The sequence below is a fragment of the Osmerus eperlanus genome, chromosome 5, assembly GCF_963692335.1.
Source record: "Osmerus eperlanus chromosome 5, fOsmEpe2.1, whole genome shotgun sequence".
NCBI lineage: Eukaryota > Metazoa > Chordata > Actinopteri > Osmeriformes > Osmeridae > Osmerus > Osmerus eperlanus.
Window position 1 is genome coordinate 20,803,650 of NC_085022.1, and position 22,397 is coordinate 20,826,046.

The 22,397-nt window shown below is 49.7% G+C and overlaps 4 protein-coding genes across 10 annotated transcripts in view; 1 reads left to right on the plus strand and 3 right to left on the minus strand.

The window, feature by feature from the left end:
• Nucleotides 1-14,429, minus strand: part of srgap1a (SLIT-ROBO Rho GTPase activating protein 1a) — a 58,452-nt gene extending 44,023 nt beyond the window's left edge. For all 6 annotated transcript variants that reach the window (XM_062462551.1, XM_062462550.1, XM_062462549.1 and 3 more), the window contains exon 1: nucleotides 14,208-14,429. In XM_062462551.1, the coding sequence (XP_062318535.1) occupies nucleotides 14,208-14,274 (67 nt within the window). In that variant the 5' untranslated portion in view covers nucleotides 14,275-14,429. The remainder of the gene's footprint in view (nucleotides 1-14,207) is intronic.
• A 1,171-nt stretch (nucleotides 14,430-15,600) lies between these two features.
• On the minus strand, nucleotides 15,601-18,522 carry rxylt1 (ribitol xylosyltransferase 1). 2 transcript variants are annotated; one of them, XM_062462600.1, is made up of 6 exons: nucleotides 18,285-18,522; nucleotides 17,903-18,094; nucleotides 17,587-17,689; nucleotides 17,167-17,481; nucleotides 16,825-16,995; nucleotides 15,601-16,347 (listed from the first exon to the last, which is right to left on the minus strand). In XM_062462600.1, exons 1-6 carry the CDS (start codon nucleotides 18,427-18,429, stop codon nucleotides 15,945-15,947), a joined length of 1,329 nt encoding a protein of 442 aa, XP_062318584.1. In that variant the 5' UTR covers nucleotides 18,430-18,522; the 3' UTR covers nucleotides 15,601-15,944. The 2 variants fall into 2 exon arrangements, with proteins under 2 accessions (XP_062318584.1, XP_062318583.1); XM_062462599.1 differs by having other exon boundaries at nucleotides 15,604-16,347; nucleotides 18,273-18,520.
• Nucleotides 18,523-18,875: 353 nt separating this feature from the next.
• LOC134021606 (cytochrome b-c1 complex subunit Rieske, mitochondrial-like) lies at nucleotides 18,876-20,413 on the plus strand. Its single transcript, XM_062462625.1, has 2 exons — nucleotides 18,876-19,123; nucleotides 19,662-20,413. The coding sequence occupies exons 1-2, from the start codon at nucleotides 19,006-19,008 to the stop codon at nucleotides 20,270-20,272; spliced, it is 729 nt and encodes a 242-aa protein (XP_062318609.1). The 5' UTR covers nucleotides 18,876-19,005; the 3' UTR covers nucleotides 20,273-20,413.
• zgc:112052 (protein C19orf12 homolog) lies at nucleotides 20,381-22,002 on the minus strand. Its single transcript, XM_062462629.1, has 3 exons — nucleotides 21,881-22,002; nucleotides 21,527-21,687; nucleotides 20,381-21,268 (listed from the first exon to the last, which is right to left on the minus strand). The coding sequence occupies exons 2-3, from the start codon at nucleotides 21,684-21,686 to the stop codon at nucleotides 21,003-21,005; spliced, it is 426 nt and encodes a 141-aa protein (XP_062318613.1). The 5' UTR covers nucleotide 21,687; nucleotides 21,881-22,002; the 3' UTR covers nucleotides 20,381-21,002.
• Between the last annotated feature and the right edge of the window lie 395 nt (nucleotides 22,003-22,397).

Sequence of the window (22,397 nt, forward strand, 5' to 3'; positions counted from 1 at the left end):
CCTCCCGGAATCAAGCGCTCCGCCACCATAGCCCAAGACGACCAGATTAGCTGGTGGCTCATTACTATCTAACTGCTACATGTTTGACAGATGAATGCTCTCTCTTCTGTGATATCAGGGGAGTCAGGTGGCTGAGCGGTGAGGGAATCGGGCTAGTAATCCGAAGGTTGCCAGTTCGATTCCCGGTCATGCCAACTGACGTTGTGTCCTTGGGCAAGGCACTTCACCCTACTTGCCTCGGGGGAATGTCCCTGTACTTATTGTAAGTCGCTCTGGATAAGAGCGTCTGCTAAATGACTAAATGTAAATGATATGAGAGACGCCAAGCCTGTTCAGCATAGTCATTATTTTAATGTCTAATCGCAAGCAATCACTGCAAACTAATAACCCTCCATCGCTGGTAGCTCATCTCTGCCAACTAGCCACGGTCGCTAGGGCAACGGCCCAACAGGATACAACTCCTGCTCCAGGCTCAGGGGTGTGTGTAATGTTGTGTGGGGGTGTGTGTGTGTGTGGGGGGGGGTTCATCCATCACCACGCTGTGCTACGGTGGCCTGTAAGGGGCATCCGGCAGGGCCAAGCCAAACAGCAGAGGGCTGCTTTAGAGGCTAACTGGTGGGAGAAATGAGCAGCCACACTGTTGATTCAGGTGCAGGGTCATATCCAGCACTACTACTGGCTTTGGACACAACAGCCTGTGTTCTGGCTCCTCAACTCGTCCAGGTTTCTCTGTGTGTGTGTGTGTGTGTGTGTGCATACGCGTGAGAAAGAGAGAGCGAGAGACAGAGGGAGGGAAGGTGACAGTGATGAGAAAAAGATTCTTCAGAAACTCTATACAGCTATAACTCCCCTCTAGACAGTTTCTTGCTGAATCAGGCTGTTTGGGAAATAACATCTCGGCATATCTCAGATATACCAACCGCCCCCCCCCCTCCTTTCCACAGTTGAAAAATGACACTGAGCCAAACATCTAGGCTCCCATTGTACTTGTTGTTTGGGAATAGCATTGATGGAAATGCGTTTGAGGGGATAAAGCTCATGTGTCTGCCCAGACCACCTGGTCCCCTCCTCAGCTAGCTTGCCCCGGGCCCAGCCTGCCCTGACAGGCCCACACTCCCACAGTTAGGACCTTTTATTTAGGTAAAACTCTCTGTGTTTGAGGTAGCAGAGCTGAAGCCACAAACCTGTACGAAAGGGTAACATCTAAAACAGCTCCTGGGGACATAAGACATTCCTCGAACTTCCAGCGGGATCCGACAGAGAGAGGGGTGACGTGTTCACTTCGAGCCCCTCTGGAGAGCTGTCTGCTGGGCCTTGTCAGCAGACAGACTGGGGTCTGGGGGCCAGCGGAGGGTTGCTACCGTCCTGCCCACCTAGACCAAAGGGTGGAGGCCGGGGGTCACTGGCAGCATGATCCAGGAGAGGCAGGCAGGGAGGTGGGGCTGGGACATGGGCACAGGCCGAAATGACAGTACGACCCCTGGTTACCGTGGCTCCATGGAAACAAGGAGGAGACAGGGAGGATGTAGGAGAGGGGCTGAGGTGATGATGACGTGAAGAGAGTGTGTGTGGGTGTATCCAGTCGAGTTCCAATAAGCAGTTTTCTGATGTAGGTCTGTCATGTCAGCTCTGCGTGCAAGCCCCTACCAGGACAGAAATCCCAGCATGCAGCTCAATAATCACTCTGTCACTGCTGCAGTCAGGTCGTTTAATATTACTGACAGCAAACCAGCAGGCAAGCTGAGACACAGAACTCCCAATAACTCCCCCCCCCTTCCCTCCTCTCCCCTCCCCTTCCCCCCCCCTCCCTCCCCCTTCCCCCCCTCCCCCTTCATCCCTCCCCTCCTTCTCTCTAACCAATCACAGCCATTGTGAATGTGTCCACCTGGACTGACAATAACAGCAGAAAAGTCTGCTTGTTTTCATCCCTCCTTACGACTCGTGAGATTATCGTCAGATCAAAGGCATGTTTAGAGGAGCAAATATTTATGTTGGGGAGATGATGTTCTTAGGAAAATAAAAACTGCTAGCCAACTACCTACCATCCAATATCTGTATCAGTAATCAGGACCTCCAGACACAAGCATACAGAGCTCTACTGTCTCGCTCTGATGCAGTCCCCCCCCACGCCGCCAGGTAGACCGTCTCCTCAGGAGCCCCCAGGACACGTCTGGAAGTCCACAACCTCTTTATTTTATGAATCCTCAACATCAGCTGACTGGTCCTCACATGAGTTGAGGATCTTTGAAGCCGTTTTTTTTGGTAGCGCCGGTCTCCGTGGCAACCGGGGGTGGGGTGGGTGGGTTACTCCACCTCTGAGGTTATTATGGGGTATGATACATGATACAAAAGCTGTCTGCAAGGTGAGCTGATAGACAGAAAGGTATCCCTGTTGGTGGTACAGCTGTAACAGTCGTGGATGCTACATCCTCTGAAGTAACAGTATTTTGTGTCAACCTTCGTCTCAAAGATGTGCCACTTGAGCTTCTTATCTGCCTGAAATGTCGTCTTGACTGTCTGAGCTCACAGCATGTGTGCGCCAGAGAGACAGGCCAGACCAGTCAACATTAGGCAGGGGAGGGAAGTCCATTAATCCGGGGAACTTCAGACGAGAGCAAATACTAGAGTAAAACCACATGGGAAACATTTCCCATTCCTCCATGATTTGTACCATATCCCCAAAGCAGCGAAGAAAAACAACGTGTTCCACTCATGTGTTTTCCTTCTCATTCCTTACCACCCCTCCCTCCCTCCCCACCCCTCCATCTCTCCCTCCCCTCCCCACCCCTCCCTTCTCCCCTCCCTCCATCTCTGCTCCCTCCCTACATCTCTCCCCTCCCTGCTCCCTCCCTCCATCTCTCCCCTCCCTTCATCTCTCCCCTCTCTGCTCCCTCCCTCCATCGCTCCCCTCCCTTCTCCCCTCCCTCCATCTCTCCCCTCCCTGCTCCCTCCCTCCATCTCTCCCCTCCCTTCATCTCTCCCCTCTCTGCTCCCTCCCTCCATCGCTCCCCTCCCTTCTCCCCTCCCTCCATCTCTCCCCTCTCTGCTCCCTCCCTCCATCGCTCCCCTCCCTTCTCCCCTCCCTCCATCTCTCCCCTCTCTGCTCCCTCCCTCCATCGCTCCCCTCCCTTCTCCCCTCCCTCCATCTCTCCCCTCTCTGCTCCCTCCCTCCATCGCTCCCCTCCATTCTCCCCTCCCTCCATCTCTCCCCTCTCTGCTCCCTCGCGTTCCCCCTCCAGCTCTGGCCCACATGAAACAGACCCTCTCAGGAAGTGTGGTTTCAGGTCTTTGATTGAGCTCAGTCAAACAGCAGGGTCAACCAGAGGAGGAACACTGGACCTATTCAAGACCTGCAGCTAGCTAGACCTGCAGCTAGCTAGACCTGCAGCTAGCTAGACCTGCAGCTCCCTAGACCTGCAGCTTGCTAGACCTGCAGCTAGCTAGACCTGCAGCTAGCTAGTCCTGCAGCTCCCTAGACCTGCAGCTTGCTAGACCTGCAGTTTGCTAGACCTGCAGCTCCCTAGACCTGCAGCTTGCTAGACCTGCAGCTATCTAGACCTGCAGCTACAAAGGCCTGCAGCTACAAAGGCCTGCAGCTACAAAGGCCTGCAGCTCATGAGAATCCCAGCAAAGTTCAGTCTGGACGAGATGTCTCTGAGAGGCGAGGGGTGAGGGAGCAGGTCAGTGTGGATGAGAGAGAGAGAGGGGTGAGGGAGCAGGTCAGTGTGGATGAGAGAGAGAGAGATAGAGAGATAGAGATAGATAGAGAGAGGAGTGAGGCAGCAGGTCAGTGTGGATGAGAGAGAGAGAGAGAGAGAGAGAGAGAGAGAGAGAGAGAGAGAGAGAGAGAGAGAGAGAGCAGGTCAGTGTGGATGAGAGAGGGTCTTATCTCCAAAGGAGCAGCTGCTGGTCAGAGAGAACTAGCACAGCTGGAGACACACACCTATACAGCTATACACCTATACACACACATACACACACACACACCAGCGTGTACTAAAAAGCTTGTCGTACTGACATCTTAAGTCACGGACACAGCCAAAGACTCGCACACAAACCTAAATTATTTTCCTCGTCTAAAAGGCAATATTGATTACAGTGGAAATGCTTTTACATAAGCTAACACTGTGTCCTTGTCTACTGGTTGAATATAGGATCTATGCATGTTTGTTGGTTGCTTTGTGTGTTTGTCAATAGAGGCTCAGTCTCATTGTACAATTACCATCATAATCCATTTAACAGCCCCATAGCCAATCGGATTATTGGGATTGTCAGCGCCTGATGTGACCCTGGAGTTTTGCTGTAGTACAGAGAGATGGGACACACACAGACACACGCTGAGACACGACAGCAGAGAGAGGAGACAGGGCGAGGGAGAGAGGGAGAGAACAGGAAAAGGAAATTGAGAGAGAGAGAGCTTCCAAGACAGACAGCAGCGACAGGCAGGATCCACAGACCACACACTGTGTCGCTCCTTCTCTTTGTAGCGGAGTGCTTCTCATCACATCTGACAACACGCTAACAGAGATGGGAGGGGGGGGGCGGGATCCTATTCCTTGCCCTCAACCCCCGCCCCAGTGTGGACCCCCGCCCCAGTGTGGACCCCCGCCCCAGTGTGGAAAGGACTGGGACTGACCGGTCCAGGACAGGGTGAGCCTGAGACCAGGCGGGTCTGAGGAGGGCTGTGCTCTCCCAGGTGTTAACCCTCCGCACAACGTGAGACAGCAGCGATGTAAAGGACAGGCAGGACTGTCAGGACAGGCAGGACTGTCAGGACTGTCAGGACTGTCAGGACAGGCAGGACTGTCAGGACTGGCAGGACTGTCAGGACAGGCAGGACTGTCAGGACTGTCAGGACTGTCAGGACAGGCAGGACTGTCAGGACTGGCAGGACTGTCAGGACAGGCAGGACTGTCAGGACAGGCAGGAGAAGGAACAGGAGAGGGGGGCCCAGGTGGCTCAAGCACACCAGGGGTCATGAGAAGCTTTCCCTCATTCACCCAGCCAAAGCAGACAGGTGAGAGTGAATGTCCGTTTATTCTACCACAGAACTCTATTGAACCTATTAAGCTCTCCATTCGAGTTAATCCATCTGTATGAATCAAAGATTTGAAAGCAGGTCTAAAGGAAGTCTGGATTTTTTGGGTGTAAGGGTGTAGGAGGGAGAAAGGGAGAGAGGCGAGGGGGGGAGGGGGGGAGAAGGTGCAGTAGGATATCACCTTACAGACACTCTCCTCCTGTGTGTCTCCACACGACAGAAAAAACAGGACTGGCGCTATTCTATGGTGCAGATTCCCATTTGGCCATCAGTCACACAGAGTGTGTGTGTGTAGTGTGTGTGCGTGTACGTGTATACCTCAGACCTCTCCTCTCCACGAGGCCGCGCTAGGCCAGGTGACCATACATCACCACCCGCCCTGACACGCCATTAAAAAGAACAAATCACAGGACCCCTGTGGAGAAAGAGGCTGCCTCCACACTGCCTCATTAAAAAGGAAGATAAATGACGACAACATCGCTGCCCCTGTCTACAAGCATCTGAGTAAACAAACACACGCACAGACACACACCCATAAAGAAAAAGACCTGACAGAGGACCAGTGTTAACAAGTGTATGCAACAGAGCAGCATTCATCGAGTCAGCCATGTCGCTACAACACAAATTGGCACTTTAGCCTTGCATTCCATTTCCTCGATTTTCTTCATTATTCTTCACGTTGGCTTTCAATCGTGAAAAGCAAATGACGAGCGGAACTTTCTCAACCTCAACATGTCTGTCATCTGGCCTGAGTGGGAAAGCTCTCCCAGATACCCGTGTGATTGCGCCCCTGGTTCTGCCGTTAAAGAGTTTGTCTGCTTCCAAAAAAGAAAATTTCCAGGTTAGTGCTCAATTTCCAGGTCTCTCCAGCAGCCTTCGTCAGACGCAGGAAGTCTCCCCCCTCTGTTCTCCTGCCAGCCCTGATCCCTGGGTCTGAGAGAGAACACTATTCTAATATAGGACAGTCTTCCATCGGCTCTTTCTAGCCCACAAGCCTTAACCCAGAAACATACCTTTGAAGCGCCGCTACAGTACCTTTCTCTCTTAGTACTTGTTTTATTTATTTATTTAACCTTTATTTAACCAGGCAAGTCACAGTACACAGTGACAGAACTGTGTTCTGGGACTGAACACAATACACAACGCTCCACACATCCCCCTAGCCCCCAAAAAACACTTGCGACGCCCAGGAGAAGAAACCTTGTGACCAGTAATTCTAAAGAACTGCATTGCATCACCTGGATCATGTGACACTGCATGCTGGCATCCCTGACTACCCTGTATAGTTCTACCATGACATCATCAAAAAAGGCCAGATGGAACGGTGAGATATAAAAGGTATCTGGTGTCTTCAGAAGCAGCCCTGAGCTTTGCTGTGTTCCTGGCTGTGTCTGTGTGTCGAGGTATATAAAGACATGTACGTGAGAGGGGCTTGTTCCTTCAATTATGTAACGAGGAAGTCATTACCTAACCTCGTGTAAAGGTTTCAAGTGCTGAATTATTCAGCAGCAAAGCTGAAGGCCATTCACTGACACAACAAGCTCCGTCCACCAGGAAATCACCTGGTACACAAACACACACACATGGGGGGGGGGGGGTGTATGAGGCCGTATGGTCAGCGAGTAGAGGTCAAGGGTCATGGTGGGGGTGGAGGAGAGTGGACAGAAGAGGACAAAGGCCAGCCCTCTGCACGTCCTGACTGGAGAGGGAGAGAGGGAGACATGTCAGCTGTAGGTGTGTCTACCTAGTTCAGCTTAAGGCATGTTGACCGGATCCAGATCCATCCATGGTCCATATCCTACAGGCTCACCCAATGGAATAGAAGAACTGCTATTTCAGGTTCAGCTGTAGTAGTCACCATTTACTTCTGCAGCTGTTGTAGGGAAAGGGCATCTTCCAACGTACATTTGATTGCACGTAGGCTTATTCTCCAACACCAGATCTAGTCAGAGTGTCTGTGAATGAGTTCAGCCTCGTTTTGGAGCATCATTGAGACCTGATTACAGAGGACTCCTGCTTCTCCACAGCCCCCAAAATAGCATGAAGAGAGGAGGGGGGCGGAGGGAGGGAGGGGGGGGGGTGGAGAGCAGAGACTTTGAATCACAGATGACCAAAGGAGGGCTTTGCCTCTGACTAACCGCTTCTCCATATGTAACCGCTTGCAGGGGACACAGTGTGTGTGTGTGTGTGTGTGTGTGTGTGTGTGTGTGTGCGTGTGAGAGGAGTGGGGGTGGAATATGGCACACAGATCTCTATCTGTGACCGGGTCTTATTTCCGTAGTCTGCTATGCACACACACATCCGTCCGGGTCTGGAAGCTTAGCCCTGTGTCTCGCTTCCAGGGAAGGGGAGCCGGTGGGTGGGGTGGGGGGGAGGCTGGTGGGGGAGGGGGGGGGGGGGGAAGCAGCACAGCTCAGAGCCAGACTGAGACAAGGCCTGGGCAGGGAACGACAGGAGACCACAGCAGCACGACCGCTGACAGAGAAATGGGGATTGGAGAAACTAGGACGCCAGTAAAGCAGCCAGAGAGGCAGGGCCACCTCCAGTCTGCATGAGACGCTGGTGATGAGACAGCATTGTGTGCTGGGATAAAGGACAGGCAGCTCCTTGGCTCCAAGCTATAATCAATCAGGCTTAGCAGACACAAAGGAGACCTGACCTTTGGCTGACATCTCCATGACCACTGCTTTTTTTTTTAAGACATGCCTCTTCCCAGTCCCAGCCCCAGCCTTAGTCCCAGCCCCACACTTAGGTCCAGCTCCAGTATCAGCCTCAGCTCTAGTTCAGCTGTAGTCCAGCTGTAGTTCCAGCTCAGCTCTAGTTCAGCTCTAGTTCCAACTCTAGTCCAGGCCCATCCAAGCTCAAGGCAGCGTTGACAGTGTGCTTGTTTCAGCCAGTCTAATCTCCCTGGCAGCAGCTCTGCCTGAGGGGGGGGGGGGGGGGGGGCTGAGTGGCAGTGGGCTCCCCATCCTCCTCAGGTCAGGAGGTCAACATGGGATAAAGATGGAGAGAGGGAAGGGGGGAGTGGATGAGGTCAAAAGGATCAGAAGATAAACCCCCTCTCCATCGCTGAGGAGGAAGGGGGAGGAGGACCGGGGGAGGGGGAGGTCAAGCGAGTGAGAGGTTAGGGGAGGGTGGAGATCCAGGAGCAGTCCAGGGTAACGGAGGCTGGTGAAACTACAGGACTGGGCTGTCGTCTACAGGGTAAACATGTGGGACAGTAGTGCGTATTCCCTACACCATGGTGGATAGAGAAAGGGATGGAGACAGACAGCGAGCAGGCGGTGGGTGAACATTGTAATCATTTAGCATTCTCAGCAAACTCATCGGTGGTCGGCTGGAGGCCCCTGGGAGCTCCAGGGGTCAGGGCCGGTGGGCTCCAGGGCTCGGGGCCGGTGGGCTCCAGGGGTCAGGGCAGGTGGGCTCCAGGGCTCAGGGCCGGTGGGCTCCAGGGCTCGAGGCCGGTGGGTTCCAGGGCTCGGGGCCGGTGGGTTCCAGGGCTCGGGGCCGGTGGGCTCCAGGGCTCGGGGCCGGTGGGTTCCAGGGCTCAGGGCCGGTGGGCTCCAGGGCTCGGGGCCGGTGGGTTCCAGGGCTCAGGGCCGGTGGGCTCCAGGGCTCAGGGCCGGTGGGCTGATGAAGGCACACGTGGCCAGACTCGTCAGCATGATAAAACACGGCTCTGCTGTCCTCTCTCTCAAACACTGGGGGTGGTTCAGAGGGGCATCAGTCTGAGGGTGGTTCAGAGGGGCATCAGTCTGTGTGGGGGCAGGAGGGTGAGGGGCGAGAGAGAGAGGCCGGGCCCTAGAGGGCTGGGGGCAAGCGGCAGACAGACTTTCCAGGCAGTCAACACAATTCACCACATAGCAGGAACAGAAATGCCTGTGTCTTTTTCACTCTTAGTCTTGAGTGATAAAGAAGGTCGACGAGTGGTTGGAAATAGAACAAAGTTAACTAAAGCAGTGATTATTGAGAAGGAAGGTGGGGGTGGTTACTGACAATGAAGGTAGAGGAGTGGTTGGGGCGTGAGCAAAGGGAATCCTCCTAGTTTAAGGCTGAGAGGATCTGTGTCTCCTCATGGTGACAGCCACTTAGGTAAGGCTCTGAACACATCAATAATGCACCAGATGACTTTGTGACCTGATGGTTGACATGCTTGGATAATCAAGTTCATTAACCAACCAGAGGAGAGGAGGGGAGAGGAGGAGAGGAGGGGAGAGGAGGGGAGGGGAGAGGATAGCAGTTACCTGAGCAGTCAGAGCAGAGCTGAGTGGGGCAGCAACAGCTTGTGGACAGATTGCCGTGGTCAGTCAGTCTTTATTTATAGTAGGCAGGAAGCCAAAGTGGCAGATGTCACATTGTTTTATGCAAATGGTGGAAATAAGAAAGGGGGGGGGGGTGACTTCTAGGATGTTTACATATCTTGAAAAGCTCTCCTCACCACAAAACACACAAACAGCTTAGAGCTAAACCTCCACCGCATGAACGGGCTCCACACACTGAAAAAAATCTAATGAGTCACCTAATAATGATGGATTGGCATTTATCTAAAGCGACATTCACAGGGGGATTCAAACCATCAACCTCTTGATCTGCAGTCAGATGCTCTGACACTGAGCTGTATCCAGAGAGCTGTTCTTCTCCTCCCTGCTCTGATCTCACCCACCTGCCCCATTCCCCTCACACACCCTGCCTCAGATACACACACACACACACACACACACACACTACCTCAGCCATCGAACACACAGTCCCTCTCTATCTGTCTCCCTGTCTCCCTGCATGTCTGTCTGTGTCAGACAATCTGTCTGTGTCTGCCTGTCTCTATACTTCTGTCTCCATGTCTGCAGTAGGTCAGAGAAATCAGGATGCCAAACCACGGATGACACCCCTCCCCCTCCCCCGTCTCTCCTCATCCTCTGCCTCTCTCCCTCAGGTCCAATTCCCAGATCTCAAATAAGAGCTTATAACAGGACACTCCTGCTCCTCACATGTTCCTCTACACCCCCCCCCCCCCCCCCACGAGTCCTCTCAGTTCCCCTCAAACACGCTGCCTTCATGCCTCAGTCCCCCCCGACTCTCCCGGTGCTTGCGGGTGGTAAAACAGCAAACAGGTTAGGCGCGAGGTTTAGATAAGACCTTTTTATCGAGCCGAATTCAGTCTGTCAGTATCAGTTACAGCTGAGACAATAGCTGTGGTCTCCCCCACTCTCCTCAGACCCCCCTCTGACACAGGGCCACTTGGGTTCCCCTCCCATTGTTTGGTCCGGGGAGCGACCAGGCCTGGTGGGGGGCCGGGGCTGGCGTTGGGGGTTTATCCACGGGGAGGGGCCGGTGTGCTGGGGGGTCCTGGGGGCCTTTGTGGCAGGAGAGAAAGGCTCAGAGGGGGCGGGGGGGCGTTCCAGAACTTGGCTGAGTTTATTAAACAGCAGAGAGGGCGAGTAGCTACAGATGGTGCCGTCAATAACTCCCCACGCCCCGACACACACACACACACACCCTGACACACATACACACACACACAGCCATACCACAGACAGACGACACAGGCAGGCAAGGTGACAAACTCTGCAGTAAAAGTAGAGGGAGGCAGATGGTAGTGTGTGAGCCTCTCTCTGTGGTTCTGAGTCTGTGTGTGTGTGTGTGTGTGTATGTATGTATGTGTGAGGCAAAGGCAGAGAGTGTGTGTGAGGCGGAAAGAGAGTGTGTGTGTGAGGCGGAGAGAGTGTGTGAGTGTGAGGCAGACAGTGTGTGGGTATGAGGAGGAGAGGGTGTGAGTGCGTGCGTGCTGCAACAGGCACGAGGTGTGAGATTTCGATCAGGTCCTAAGGCGGTGACCTTGGTGAACACCGGGGCTTCACACAATCAGAGACTCCGAGACTGAGCGCATCAAGCAACTCGTCATGTCACGCAGTCGGGGCACACCTTCTTAGCAGGGCGGGCTATTTAAACAGGACATCGCTGCACTCTGCGTTGCTTAGTGCGACACAGGATGCTCACTGTTTCAATCCTGCTGCCTCCGCCTCCCCCGGCCTCCGGCCTTGGTTCTGTGTTCTCGTAGGGGGAATGCGTTGCTGCTCTCTGCTCGGATGTCTAGACAGTGTCTGCGTTGGGTGCGGCAGGGAGCCGCTGCGAGCACAACCATTGTGCCAAATCATGTATTGTATCGTGTGTAATAAAGTATCAAGTAATCACTACTACTGAGTCCTCCGGCCTGAACCAAGGAGAGGAGCAGAATATATGTCACATTATTAGTCTATGTGACAGATCAGTGAAAGTCAATACCACCACAATAAACCATGTAGGCTGGGATTGCATATCTCTTCACTGTTTCTTCTCATTAGCATGGAAGCTGTTGTCCTCAGTGAAGCCCCAAAAAATAGACACTGCTCTTTTCTCTTAAGAAACCAAAAAAGAAACACATTGGCTGGTAAATTAGGCCTAGCAGTAAAAAAAAAAAAAAAAAGACAAAAAGGAAAAACTAATTATACCTTGGAAACTGATGGAAGCCTGGTATGAGAATGATTCATCTTTACTTAATTGATGTTACAGCTGGGGCATGTGACTCAATAAAGAGCAAGTTGTAGGATCACATGAAAACACAGTACCACACGTCACATGACAACACAGCTGTACCATCATCAGTCTCTGCTAGTGTGAGGCTGTACCAGTCTCTGCTAGTGTGAGGCTGTACCAGTTTCTGGTTGTGTGTGGGTGTGTGAGTACATATGTGTGTGTGTGTGTGTGTGTGTGCATGGTGGTATGTGTGTGTGTGTGAATGTGGGGGTTTATGTGAATGTTTGTGTGTAAGGGGCAGGAAGATGGGGGTGCTTCCCTGGGGGTAACCTTAGCGACGGCAGTGTCCGGAGCACCTGTCAACAGCTCGTGGAAACCATGGCGACGGGCTGACGACCTCAGGTCACCCAAGGCATCCCAGCGCCTGACATCAAACCAGCCCTGCCCAGCAGACTGCAGGAGCAAGCTCCCTCTCTGGACAGAGAGCGCCACAGGGGCAGTGACATGTGGACAACGTTGTTTTGAGGTGCCTTCTAGATTGTCTAGATGCTAAAACTATCCACAAACAACTGGAAGGCAAAAATAGTGTTTTCCTTTTACTCCTCACCCATTGATACTCTTCTGTTTACCTGACATTTGACGATAATAAAACACGCTTAAACTCATACTCGACAAAACACACACACACAGAAAAAATAAAAGAAGATTTTAGAAGCCTGATGCTTGTTAAGCTGTAGGCTGTTTTGCAGCCTTTGTTAAGACGTGCTTTCTTCTTAATCTTGAATAAGCAGAATCAGAGTTTGATACCATTTAAATGCAGCGAAAAGGCTTCCCCTGGAAGATGCTTAAGAAGCGAGTGTCATGTGAATGACAGAGTAGGCAGAGGACGGTGCCAGGCGAACGAGGAAGAATGTCAAGCTGCAGAAGAATGACGGGGGATTTAAATACTTCCAAACTATTGACTGGAATAATCGTCATTCGCTTGAGAGGCTGGAAGAGTCAGACAGACCCAGCAAGGCTGTCAGGAGAGAGAGAGACAGAGAGAAAGAGAGGGGTGGGGGAGAGAGAGAGAGATAGAGAGAGGGGTAGAGAGAGGGGTAGGGGAGAGAGAGAGAGAGAGAGAGAGAGAGAGAGAGAGAGAGAGAGAGAGAGAGAGAGAGAGAGAGAGAGAGAGAGAGAGAGAGAGAGAGAGAGAGGAGAGAGAGAGAGAGAGAGAGGGGGGGGGGGTGGGGTGGGGGAGGGAGAGAGAGATGGGGAGGGGGGGAGAGAGAACCTGCAGATATCAAACATCTATCTTTGCTCAAGAATAATGGATGACTGTAGGCATTCAACTGATCGTAGAGCTACAGTCAGGGAACAACCGGGAGGATTCGAAATTCAAAGAAGAGACTACATTGTCCGTACATTGTCAGTTACTGTGCCATGCAAATATTTAAAAATGCCAAGCCATGTTCAGCCCCTTTTTGATGGCCTGTAAAGCCAACCACTGCAGACAGACTGCTCATGTCTACATCTACTCATATCTATTGGCTACTGGAATGCTTTTCTTGTTCTCCATTGTATCAGCATGTTATTATTACTCCATTTGGCTGGCTGTGCATGACACGCAGCAGGCATGCCCCCCCCCCCCCCCCCCCCCCCCCCCCCAGCCTTCCCCATGACGCGGCATCACCCGTCTATTACGGGCTGAAATACCTTGGTCATCACAGGACAGGGGGAGGGGCGGCACATTCCTGCCAAATGAGAGTTGCAACTCAAGTACACACAATCTAGTAATTACCCAAGCAGCGGTGGCTGCCCCCCCCCCTCCTCCTCATCCCAAACTTCTGCCCCCAGGATTGGAAGTTTGGTATGGAGTCGTGAATATATTAGATTCCATATTATGATATTCCTCCTGCTTGCTAACAGCGCTCGAGCACACACTTCCCTGGCTGGAGGCCAATCCCCATGGTTACCTAGGAGCAGCAACGGTCTCTTCCCCTCTGCTCCGTGTCGGGAGGATCGACACTCGACGTTAGACGTTCTTCGTGGGTTTGAAAGGTTGCGGGTAGAATAACATTTACATTAATCTACCTGCCGTTGTAATTCTAGAAGTTTTATCTAAACCGGAATGTCAGTCCTTTCCCATGTTATGGACCAGCCGTCCAACTCCGCAGCTAAAAAAAGTGTCTATTCAAATCAGTTCTTGCAGCAGGATTTCAGCAACCGAGGTTACTGTTGCTACCGCCAACTGTGAGCGCAGAGCTTATACACACACACACACACACACTAGTACTTTAAATAACATCTAAACGGGGGGAACGCAGGACGAGAGACAGCTACAGACAGCACTACAGTTCAATTGAGCTCAAAATCATTAAGTAGAAGGGAAAGGGCTCAACCACACAGGACTCAGGGGGATAAGCAGCCATGAAGGTTGATGAAATAATTTACTGCAAACATCAAGGTTACATTTGCATTCTGTAATATGAAACGTGATGGCCCTCAGATACACGTTTAGCCTAAATTCATCGACCAACAAAGTCTTTAAAATATCGTAGGCTACTTTTCCATGCTTCATTGTAAGAAATACCTATAGCACTAATGCTGAAATGATTGATAATGTCAAGACCACGCATAAGTTGCAATGTTACATTAAATCATATTCATAACTCACCTTTAACTTGACTTTCATACTCGGCTATGATTTCTTTATCCTTTTTGAACTTCGGTGTATTCGACATTTTCAGACTGATTCAGTGTGGGTCGGTGTCTGTAAACTTTAGTCAACAATTGGTTCACGCCTTGAACATCCACTGCATCACACGGGTCGTGTTCCACAAAACCAAATAAAGCCCAGGCAGAATATCGGAAACTAGCCAACACGAGATAACTTTCAAATTTGGTTTAGTCCATTGTCCTACGTCCACGCGTTTGAGGTCGGTGTGGAATCTTGATGTCAATGGAAAATGATAGACGTTGGCTGCGCCGCGGCAAGAAGAGCGAAGATGTCGAGCGGGCGCAACAGCATAGCCTTTCGATAGCCAAATCAAAACTCACACTGCGTAGACCTATGTAATTTTTAAAGCAGGTCTTGCACAGATCGCGCCATTCTCGTTGAGGGAGTAGTCGATAGACTTGGCATAACAAGAGTATCCTATGGTTGCTTACTGGTCTCCTTTCAGCGACTTCCCTCGCTCTCTAGTTTCCACACTCCTACCTCGTTGCGTCCCAGCCAGCTTAGGCCAACTGCAGAGCACGCAGCTGCCGGAGTCTCACTCCCTGCCTGGAAGTGAAGAGGGAGGGATCAAGAAAGGCTCATACTGTACATAGCGGAAACAGGACAGGCATTGACAATTTTCAAACCAGTTTTTCATTATTCCCAGGATAGTATTTCGGGATTTTTGGGGTTGGATTGTTTTTGTCTAGCATGTTGTCTATGGTGGTTTTTAATATAGAGAAATTGCAGGATGTGTCCCTATTGTCTCTAAGTTTATTTTCACGATTTAGAAAACGAATTACTTCGACTGAGGAGCAGAAGAACCACCGAGGAAGCTTAAATAAATGGTTATTGAACTTTTTGATCCATTCAGAAACGTGCATCAGATTGGTGCCAAGTCTCTTCTCATGGATAATGCTTTCTCTTTTTCATTTCAAATGGCTTTCAAACACTGACTTCTGGCGTTTCTTAAAAAGAAAAAAAAACATTACCTTTGAAACAGCATTTAGCCACAAGGCCATGGTGGTTGCAGTCTCTTATCTCCATCTAGTGGTCTGACTTATATAATGTGTATTCTGTATGCCAGTGTAGCGTTATTTCGTACAAGCGATGTAGTTTGCATTTGCCTCTTCACATCAACATACAGAATGACAACTGCAACATATTGTAAAAAAGCTTTAATAGATAAACAGGTACATCGTTTCAGAGAGAGTGACACAAGCAATAATGACAGTTTTGTATTTTTACTGACTGCAGTTTATCTGAAGATAGGAGTAAGGAGTCAGTTGGCTGAGCGTTGAGGGAATCGGGCTAGTAATCCAAAGGTTGCCAGTTCGATTCCCGGTCATGCCAACTGACGTTGTGTCCTTGGGCAAGGCACTTCACCCTACTTGCCTCGGGGGAATGTCCCCGTACTTACTGTAAGTCGCTCTGGATAAGAGCGTCTGCTAAATGTAAATGTAAGATAGACCACTGACTAGAAAAACAAGTATAGGCCTATGCAACATTTGGGATGAAACAAAATACTTCTCACCCGATACTTTACACGGTTCACCTTGTAAGCCTAATTAGTGTTTAGAGGTTAGACGTGTGTGTGTGTGTGGGAGAAGTGCTGTGGACGACGTGGTTGATTTTTTGCACAAACAAAAAGACGGAAGCACCTCATGTTTACGTTTCTCTGGCAGCTGTGTGCACTCAGACGTTTTTAAAGAAGGCCTCCTCTAAGACCTCAGTGAACCTGTCCTTCATCTGCAGCCGGAAGTTACTGTACCACTCCAGCAGCCTCCTCCTCCTCTCCGTCCTCTCCTGCGGGTTCCTCCTCCTCTCCTCCTCCAGGATGCCAGGCAGCTCTCTCCAGTCCTGGATGTAGATGAAGGGGGCTTCGGCCTCCTTCAGGAGGCGTAGCGGGGAACTGGGCCCGGCAGAGCAGCCACCGGGGGTCAGGACGTCCTCCACCACCGGGACAGAGCCGTAGGAGCAGGCCTCGTAGATGCGGTAGCACTCTGTGTTGATGCCCACGGGACATAGGGTGAGCTCACTCTGAGCCAGGGCCGTCTGGTAGCGCCTCAAGCTGTCAGCGGTCTCCTGGGGCAACCACCTAAGACACGTGGGGGGGGGGGGGGGAGGCAGATTGACGAAGAGACGAGGACCCCAGTCTGATTAGGAATGTTTGCGATAAGGGGCAAGACCAAATTAACTTTACTAGGAAGAAGGCCTAGTTGGTCTGTGTTCCATGTCAAGCCACAGGGTTAAACTAGATGCACACAGGGATAACTTTAATGTTTTGACAGAAGGCCAGGTGATAACCATACCTCTGGAATTAAGTACTTTGTTTAGTAGTTATAATGGTGATTTACAGGAACTTGGAATATATGTATTTGAATGAATCTCAGTTTTACAGTACAAGCTCTGATTTTATTGTGTTTGTGTCGTTGTCGAAGTTGTCCTTTGTATTCTGTTCTTATGTAAACCCTGGCTGCAAAACACATTCCACCTTGTGGGACAATAATGATAACCATTGAACCTTGAAAGGAATGGTACAATGCTCCAGAGACAGGCTAAGCCAGTGACATACTTCTCTCTAGCGGTCATGATGCAGTCCTTCTCCAGGTCGGCCTGTTTCAGGACGCCCACCAGCGTCTCCCTGGAGGAGTTCTTGTAGATGGTTCCCAGGAAGTTACAGAGGTATGGCCTGTTGGAGCTTACCATGTGTGTGTTCGGGGTGACGACAGGGAACTGTCTGTACCTACACCCAGACAAGCAGATTGCATTCGTTTTTTAAAAGAACTGGTAAACATTATTTTTGTGTGTTCAGTGTTTGTGTCTGAATCGATATGTGATAGATCCAGCTAGACAAGAAATATCGATAAAGAAAGACACTTAAACGTTAACCTAGAGAGACAACGGGTCGACCTACGTGGCTACTCCTAGTGGCCACTGAAAGACATCCTTGTTGTTGACCCAGGGGCTGTCGTAGACCAGGAACAGCAGATCCACAAAGCCACCGTGCCTCTTCAAGTAGGGGCTGATCCAGTCGTTGGTGCAGTGCTCGCTGCCCAGCAGAACCACCCCCACGTGGGCCTCCGTGTTAGCCTGGACCAGGGTCTGCACATGTTGGAGCCATCTGGTGGCGTAGGATATCTTCTGCTGCTCACGGCCGTTCAGCACAACAACAACACTGTCTGTGTCCAAAGGAACATGCCCTTGGACTACAGCTGGGCCCGTGTAGAAACTACAGGGAGAGAAAGAGAAAAGTGAAACATTTAGAGGGTGTGTGTGTGTGTACTGTAGATTAACGTAGAGCTGTGCTTTTAAAAAATGTATTGGTTTGGCTTACCTGAAATCGATCTTCCCTGCCTGTACGTCCCCTTCTCTCCACTGTGCAGTTCTGTCAATGGGCTTGAGGGGACCTTCCAATATATGTTCCCAAAGGTAAAGTCCTGTAGGTAGGTAAGAAGACAATTAAACATGGAAAAGTAACAAATATGTTGCTGTGTCATTGATTTATATCTGCTTGGGACAATGTCAATTTTGTTACACACATTTATCTCATGAAATTCTCATGTAACAGATAACATTCAAACTGCGTGTCTGCCACAGGACATGGTTAGCTACCCTTCTATGTGTGGTAAGATGGAATGGCTTAGCTATACCTATAGCAGCTTTCCCCCAGATTTGTACTTTATATCTTTTGGGCCGGTTTTTGTCAACGCGCTCTTGGTATTGTCTGAAGGCCTCTCTTCGCTTGTTCAGTGCAGATAGATAATCCGCCTGCTCCTCTTGCCACGGGTTCCACTCTTCATCCCCTGCAAACGATGCTGCAACCACTCTAGCTTTGACACCAACTGTGACAATAAAGAGTTAAAATAAAGAAATCTATCTACATTTCATGATATTTTTCTTTTAGTAGATCGACTACTAACAGTCACACACCATTGTCCTCTTAATAACAGTTAGATAATGTGACAATAAAATAACAGACGCAGTTGGTTATGGTAGCTACTAAGCTAGCAAGCAATCTACCTTTTATGGTACCTGTAGTTCCACCTGCTTTCTTCACCACTCTGTGAACACGGGAAACGACCCTAGTGCTAAAAAACACATTGTATGCAGAATATAGGGAGAATGCCACATACACAAAAATGACCAAGATAAATATGCTTCGGCGATGTACTTTCATATTTCCCCCTCACGTAACCATCCTGTATCGGTGTGGTTGTGTAAACTAGCTTAGCTCGAATGATTTTCGGCTTGACTGTTTACAGCGTGAGGACCCCAATAAATAGACTGCCATGACATTTGCCTGAGTGGAAAGAAAGTCTTCTGTGGTTGTAAAAAATATAAATATATCTTTCCAATCTTGGATGAACTAAAACAATGTGTGTTTGAGATAGGCTTCCAGCCTTGTTAGAAAGGTTGATGCAAATAGGTAACAGATATATCATATAATAGGTGTGTTCGACTTCATGCAGCGCCGGCGGCGCCGACAGCCGTCTGCAGCCGGCTGAAGCAGCCAATGGCATTCACTGCTTCAAGTCAGACAGTTGCGGCCGGTCCGGCTCTCGGCGCTGCCGGTGCTGCATGAAGTCGAACTCACCTATAGTGTTACATGTATACCTACCCTAATCTGTCTTCCCGGATGTTACGCAAAACGTTCTAATATGGTAACATATATATCCGTAAGGACGGGCAGAGACTTTTCTCAGAAGGGAAGGTCGGTGTGTCCTCGAACAAGTAAAGTGTTCACCCACAAATAATGATAACTTTAGCTGCTCGTTCCTTGCAGGTGACAGGCGGATCACTCAAAGCTCTGGTCTCCGGAGCCGTGAAGGGAGATGGGTTTTTCAAGACTGGCTCTGCTGCCTGCTTCAATGGTAAAGAATTGTAATTTTGCCAACTTATCGATGTAGCCGTTTAGTTAAATATGTGGGCAATAGACTTGGATAGTCCGTGTCTAATATGTATAAATATAAAAAGCATTAGGTTCTGGTGAATCCAACGATAATAACAGCAGGTGGGTGCCCACAGCCAGACTCATAAGGCTCCTTGGATGTCTTGTTTATATTAGCCAGCCAACTTCATGTTACAGACATGGCGGCTGCATATTATGTCAAAACAACGAGTGTATGTTCACTGCTAACAAACTCGGCACTTAAATAGTGTAAAACAAAACCTCAGCAATATCATGTTGCTTACAAAACTGCTACCAAATGTGTATAAGGATATTCAAGTAACAGTACCACTTACAGTGTAATAAGCTTATCTTGACATTGTCATAAGCTGAGCTACCCCTCTGGCATTAATATAATGCTGCAGATAGAATGCGGATCATAGCCTTGAACTTTTCCCATGCTGTCCCTGGAATGTCGGCGCATGCTGTCGGATCCAACATGTTGTGTTTGTCGTTGACAGCTTCTGGTGGAGTCCGTCTGGCCCACACGGACATCAAGATCCCGGACTTCTCTGACTACCGACGCCCAGAAGTTCAGGATCCCAAGGCGTCATCCCAGGAAAGCGGCGACGCCCGCAGAACCTTCTCCTACATGATGACGGCCGGCTTCTCCATCGTGGCGGTCTACTCAGCCAAGACCGTGGTCACCCAGTTTGTCTCCTCCATGAGCGCCTCAGCCGACGTCCTGGCCCTGTCCAAGATCGAGGTCAAGCTGGGAGACATCCCGGAGGGTAAGAACGTCACCTTGAAGTGGAGAGGCAAACCTCTGTTCGTTCGCCACCGTACGGAGAAAGAGATCGCTACGGAGGCAGCGGTGGATCTGTCAGAGCTGCGGGACCCCCAGCACGACAAGGACCGCGTGGCCAACCCACAGTGGGTCATCGTCATCGGGGTGTGCACCCACTTGGGCTGCGTCCCCATCGCCAACTCCGGAGACTACGGGGGCTACTACTGTCCCTGCCACGGCTCCCACTATGACGCCTCGGGCCGGATCAGGAAGGGACCCGCGCCCCTCAATCTGGAGGTGCCGTACTACGAGTTCCTGGATGAGGAGACGGTCGTGGTGGGATAGGAGCTCTTGTTTGTCTTTCTAGTTCGTGTTTTTTTTTTAATGGGTCTGTCTGAGAACTCTGAATCTGAAATGGTTGCTGCTGAATAATAAAGGGTTATTTTAACAATCCAAAATCACAGTCTTTTATTGACTGATTTTATTCTGCTCATTTAAAATCCTTCTGTATCCTTTTGCAGTTGTCAATAACAGATAATAAATAGCATCATGATCTCGATATACTTGGCACTGGATTGGATACAGGGTCTAACTAAGTAGTACATTGTGTACTGCTTAAAAAAACTGCAGACTGTATCTACTCACTGGTTGCAACAGTAGCAGCATTCACAATTGAGTGGATTGAAATGGCATAAAACAAATTTCACATAAAATTCACAACAATGGGCTTCTTACTTCAGAATCATTATCCACCAATAGAGGGAGAGGAAACACTTACATGTTTCACTTCATCAAAGGCATAGCTAATGGTACATTTGGGCAGAAATGTTATTACATTTACATTTTGTCATTTAGCAGACGCTCTTATCCAGAGCGTTATCCAACACACACCTATGAAGCTTCAAAACCTTCATGTTTGATTTACAATAGTAAAGTCTCCTCGCTTCCTATTTCCTGCTGCTTTCGATTTGTGCAAAGTGGTTTGACCATCATCATCTTCTTCTCTGGTTTCAGGTACTGCGGTCCTCTCAGTCCCAGAGATAGAATGCTTCATATCCATCTAACACAGTGCTCCTTAGTCCACATAGTGTACTTCTGCCTGGAGTTCCTTGGTTATATAGCCAAGGAGTGCTCCAGTCACCTGTTGCTGAAGGCTGATGTTGCCCATCACCAGGGCAGTCAGCTGGGCCAGATCGGTCCACTGGACATCCCCCATGATGGCCATGACATCCTCATAGAGCTTCTGCTGTTGTTGGAGGGACAGCTCCATGATGATCTGAGGAAGAGGCTTGAACTGGCCGCTGGTCATCCAGCAGCCCAGCAGCCCCCCCACAGCGCCCCCTAGCGAAAAGGATGAGAAGAGAGGACGTCATAATAAAGAACATGTGTGAATACGTTTATTGTACGCACATTCCTGCCACAGTCAATTCCGTGTTGTGAAAACGTACATGGCAATAAAACCAAATTCTGAATCTGAAGTCCTACCAAGTCCATGCCTCGCACAAATCACTTGGACAAGTGGATTTATATTCAGTGTACACATGCTATATTTCCCACTATCTAGATCAGAAACACTGATAATCAAAAATGTCCACTCACCTACTGCGATTCCAAGTGGCCCTCCAACCAGCCCACCAGCGAAGGCCAGTCCACCGGCAGCAACGGCTCCCTTACTAGACCCTTTCACCGTGGTCTTTATCTGTTGGTTGGCCGATAGCTCGCAACAGAGTCGCATGACGTCATCAACCTTTTTTGACATCCTGTTATGAGTCCAAGAATACATTTTTAATTTTGGTTTGAGAACAAATTATTGTAACAGTCACATATCATTAAACATTTGACCTAAATTACTGGTTGCTACAGTGTATGACACCACTGACCAATACTTTACGGAGTGGGGCCTTGGTAAGTAGGCTACTACACATCAAAACTTAACAGTGACAAATAACTTACCTCGTTGATTAATTTCAGTACTTTAATCCCTAACGAAACATTTATCTGGAGAGCGATATTCCATGAGAGTTATTATTCCTGATGTCTTGGACTATGTCACTATCGCGGTGGTTTGTGGGTTAGCCCTGCTTCCTGTAAGAGCAGTACATCAAAGAGCATGTTAGCCAATCAGAAAAAAGCCTTAGAATAACGGGATGGAGAAAACTACACAGCAATTTTAAAGCCAACTCTAGATTACAGAGAAAACCAGTTGGACACATTTCAGAGTATATTAATTGGGAATTTGGTGAATTCATAGGGCATCCCTCTCCCGATGTCTATAAGTGTAAAGAGCACGTGGCTACATGTTTACTTATATCTAATCTCTGGTACAGTACATATCATGTACCCCTTAAATGTCTTTGAACAAATTATATACGGAATTCAGAGTGAAAAATGGACCAGAACATTTTGTTTTATTTCACTGCCTATTTGTTTAGATAATGTAGTTGACAACATACTCTCTCGTGCAACATTA